This window comes from Herpailurus yagouaroundi, unplaced genomic scaffold, assembly GCF_014898765.1.
Source record: "Herpailurus yagouaroundi ecotype Mexico unplaced genomic scaffold, PumYag 187, whole genome shotgun sequence".
Lineage (NCBI taxonomy): Eukaryota > Metazoa > Chordata > Mammalia > Carnivora > Felidae > Herpailurus > Herpailurus yagouaroundi.
In genome coordinates, this window is record NW_024412418.1 from 4,920,346 (window position 1) to 4,923,583 (window position 3,238).

A 3,238-nucleotide genomic window follows, 5' to 3' on the forward strand; every position below is an offset into this window, starting at 1 on the left:
TTCCATATAGCTTGATGAATTTGAAAACAGACAAAAGAATATATTAATCATTATCCCATTATAGTCCTTCATCTCATTCACACTCTGAGGTAATAACATGACAGTATATTAACCCTTCAGTCTCTCTCAGGCTTCTCCGTGCCTGTGTCTTAGGGTGTTTGAATGATTCGATGACCTAAACAAATGAAGCTCACACCATTGTCACTGATAGAATATGTTTTACATAAGTGAGAAAACAATACAAAACAATTTTGTTCCCTTTTTGGTAACACTACCATAGTTCACCGAAAACTGCTTGCTTCTTTTATATATTTTCAAATACACACTCTAAGATTAAGATAAAACTTTTTGTACTTCAAGTTCGGGTTTATTTTTATCTACTTCTGGAAAAATTCAGAGACCCCAGAAGCAAGTATTGACATAATTTTTAGACGCAGCACCCTGAATTAGGCTAGCATAAAAATAAAAGGGAGGTGACTGTTTTTGCTTGCACGGAACATATAATGCGTGAGAAGGCCATATAGTATAATATTATTTAATTAGAAATCAACCTACAACTAAATTCTTTCCCCACTTTATCCAGTTAGTCAGCTAATATTCATCAGACCTTTTCTAGAAGCCAAGTATTCTAATAAATGCCAAAGCTTAAGAAATGATTTGTTTAATCATTTGGTTTAGTATCTTGATGGGATTTGCGGAATTACCCTAAACTCTTTCTTGTCAAAAATATACTCAGAAGTGATGTTTATTGGCATTTTCCCCCCATTTCATTATTATCATTTTGACTTTACATTAGAAAAATTAACCAGCATATGTTTCATAACACCACTGTATCTGCTCTCTCAACAGTATAGCATGCCCCTGTCTATTAAATCCTGGACAGAAAAGGCAAATTGGTCTACAGTTATCATTGTAAGGCAGACTCTAAAGTCAAATTGATGTTTAAGAATATGGATATTTTTCTTTTTTTTTTAATTTTTTTTAACCTTTATTTATTTTTGAGACAGAGAGAGACAGAGCACGAATGGGGGAGGGTCAGAGAGAGGGAGACACAGAATCCGAAACAGGCTTCAGGCTCTGAGCTGTCAGCACAGAGCCCGACGCGGGGCTCAAACTTACAGACCGCGAGATCATGACCTGAGCTGAAGTCAGCTGCTTAACCGACTGAGCCACCCAGGCACCCCTGGATATTTTTCTCCTCTTCATATCATCATTAGTCCATTAATCCATTACTTCCTTAACCCTCTACACCAGCTATTGTGCTATCCTTGAGTACAAAAAAAGTAAGCAAAACCAGATCCTTGCATGCAGAAGCCAACTATCCAATGGAAGAACTCGTCAATAATCAAGCAAATAAGATAAAACTAGCAACCATGGAATCTGACAGCTACTAAATCCTGAAATCTATTTCTCAGAGTTTATTTTTGAAAGGGAGTTTGGGTTTGGTTCTTTATTTGCTTGTTTGTTTCTTTGTTCATGGAAACAATAAAATAACCTTGTAATTTCATCTGTTTTTCTCTTTCCATCGATATACCATTTTAGGACATTAGAATTCCTGTAGAAAGAAAACAACACAGAATATGGAATTGATAGATGGAAACTACACTTTGGTGACTGAGTTTATTCTTTTAGGGTTTCCGACCCGCCCTGAACTGCAGATTGTCCTATTCCTCATGTTTCTGACACTGTATGGTATGATTTTAACAGGGAACATTGGACTGATGATATTAATCAGGACTGATTCTCACCTTCAAACCCCCATGTATTTTTTCCTTAGCAACTTATCCTTTGCAGACCTCTGTTACTCCTCAGTCATTGTTCCCAAAATGCTCATCAATTTCCTCTCAGAGAACAAATCTATCTCTTATTATGGCTGTGCCCTCCAGTTTTATTTTTTCTGTGCTTTTGCTGATACGGAATCCTTTATCTTGGCTGCCATGGCATACGATCGCTACGTCGCCATCTGTAACCCTTTACTGTATATGGTTGTGATGTCTCGGGACATCTGTATATGGTTGATTGTCTTGTCCTACATTGGAGGCAACCTGAGTTCCCTGGTTCATACGTCCTTTGCATTTATTCTGAAATACTGTGATAAAAATGTCATTAATCATTTTTTCTGTGACCTCCCCCCACTGCTTAAGTTATCCTGCACAGACACATCAGTTAATGAGTGGCTTCTCTCTACATATGGCAGCTCAGTGGAAATTATCTGTTTCATCGTCATCATCATCTCCTACTTTTTCATCCTTCGCTCAGTCTTAAAGATCCGTTCTTCCAGTGGGAGGAAGAAAACCTTTTCCACATGTGCCTCTCACCTGACTTCAGTGGCCATCTATCAGGGGACTCTCCTCTTCATTTACTCACGGCCCAGCTATCTATATTCTCCTAACACTGATAAAATTATCTCCGTGTTCTACACCATCATCATCCCAGTGCTGAATCCATTGATTTATAGTTTGAGAAATAAAGATGTCAAAGATGCCGCTAAGAGAGCTGTACGATTAAAGGTAGATGCCTCGTGAGCTATAAAGTTCGGAGATTCACCTAAATCCCCAGTTACAAACTCTAACTGGGAAACTGCAACACATGTATCAGCAGATACACAAGGGATTTTTATCAAACATTTGTTTTTCATACAGTCAAATTCAAGTCATAACCCACGATGTAAGAAAACATTTAGAAGTTTCAGAATTGCTGCTAAAGAATAGACTACTGTTCAATGATCGCTAGCCTGGAGTTAATACTAAAATACTAAAATACTAAAAAATAATACTAAAATGTGTTTTATCAGGCTGTCTTAAGGGATATAGTAAATACCTAAGAAAAGTGAGTGTGTGCGCATGTGTGTCTGTAATATATCTCATTTATATGATAGATTACTGGATGAAGAAGGAGGCCAGATTCTATTGGTTCGTATGGAAGCGCTGTACTTGGCTAGTGAGAGGCATTTTGAACAAGTTACTTCATTTTCTTTTTTTTTAAGTTTATTTATTTATTTTGAGAGAGACAGAGAAAGTCTGAGTAGGGAAAGGGCAGAGAGAGAGAGGGAGAGAGAGAGAGACCCCAAGAAGGCTTGTGCTGCCAGTGCAAAGCCTGATGTGGGGCTCAAACTCACCAACCATGAGATCATGACCTCAGCCAAAGTCAAGAGCAGGGGGCCTAACCAACTGAGCCACCCAGGTGCCCCAAGTTCATTCATTTTCTATGCCTGTTAACTTATCTGAAAAATGGGGAG

At 38.1% G+C, this 3,238-nt stretch overlaps 1 protein-coding gene across 1 annotated transcript; it reads left to right on the plus strand.

Annotated features, from left to right (window-relative positions):
• The first annotated feature begins 1,580 nt into the window (after positions 1–1,580).
• Positions 1,581–2,525, plus strand: OR5I1 (olfactory receptor family 5 subfamily I member 1). The gene has a single exon (XM_040495828.1). The coding sequence runs from the start codon at positions 1,581–1,583 to the stop codon at positions 2,523–2,525; it is 945 nt and encodes a 314-aa protein (XP_040351762.1).
• Positions 2,526–3,238: the final 713 nt, after the last annotated feature.

Excerpts from the sequence above, each read along its gene's own strand:
- OR5I1 (XM_040495828.1), top strand. The coding sequence starts at position 1,581 with ATGGAATTGATAGATGGAAACTACACTTTGGTGACTGAGTTTATTCTT.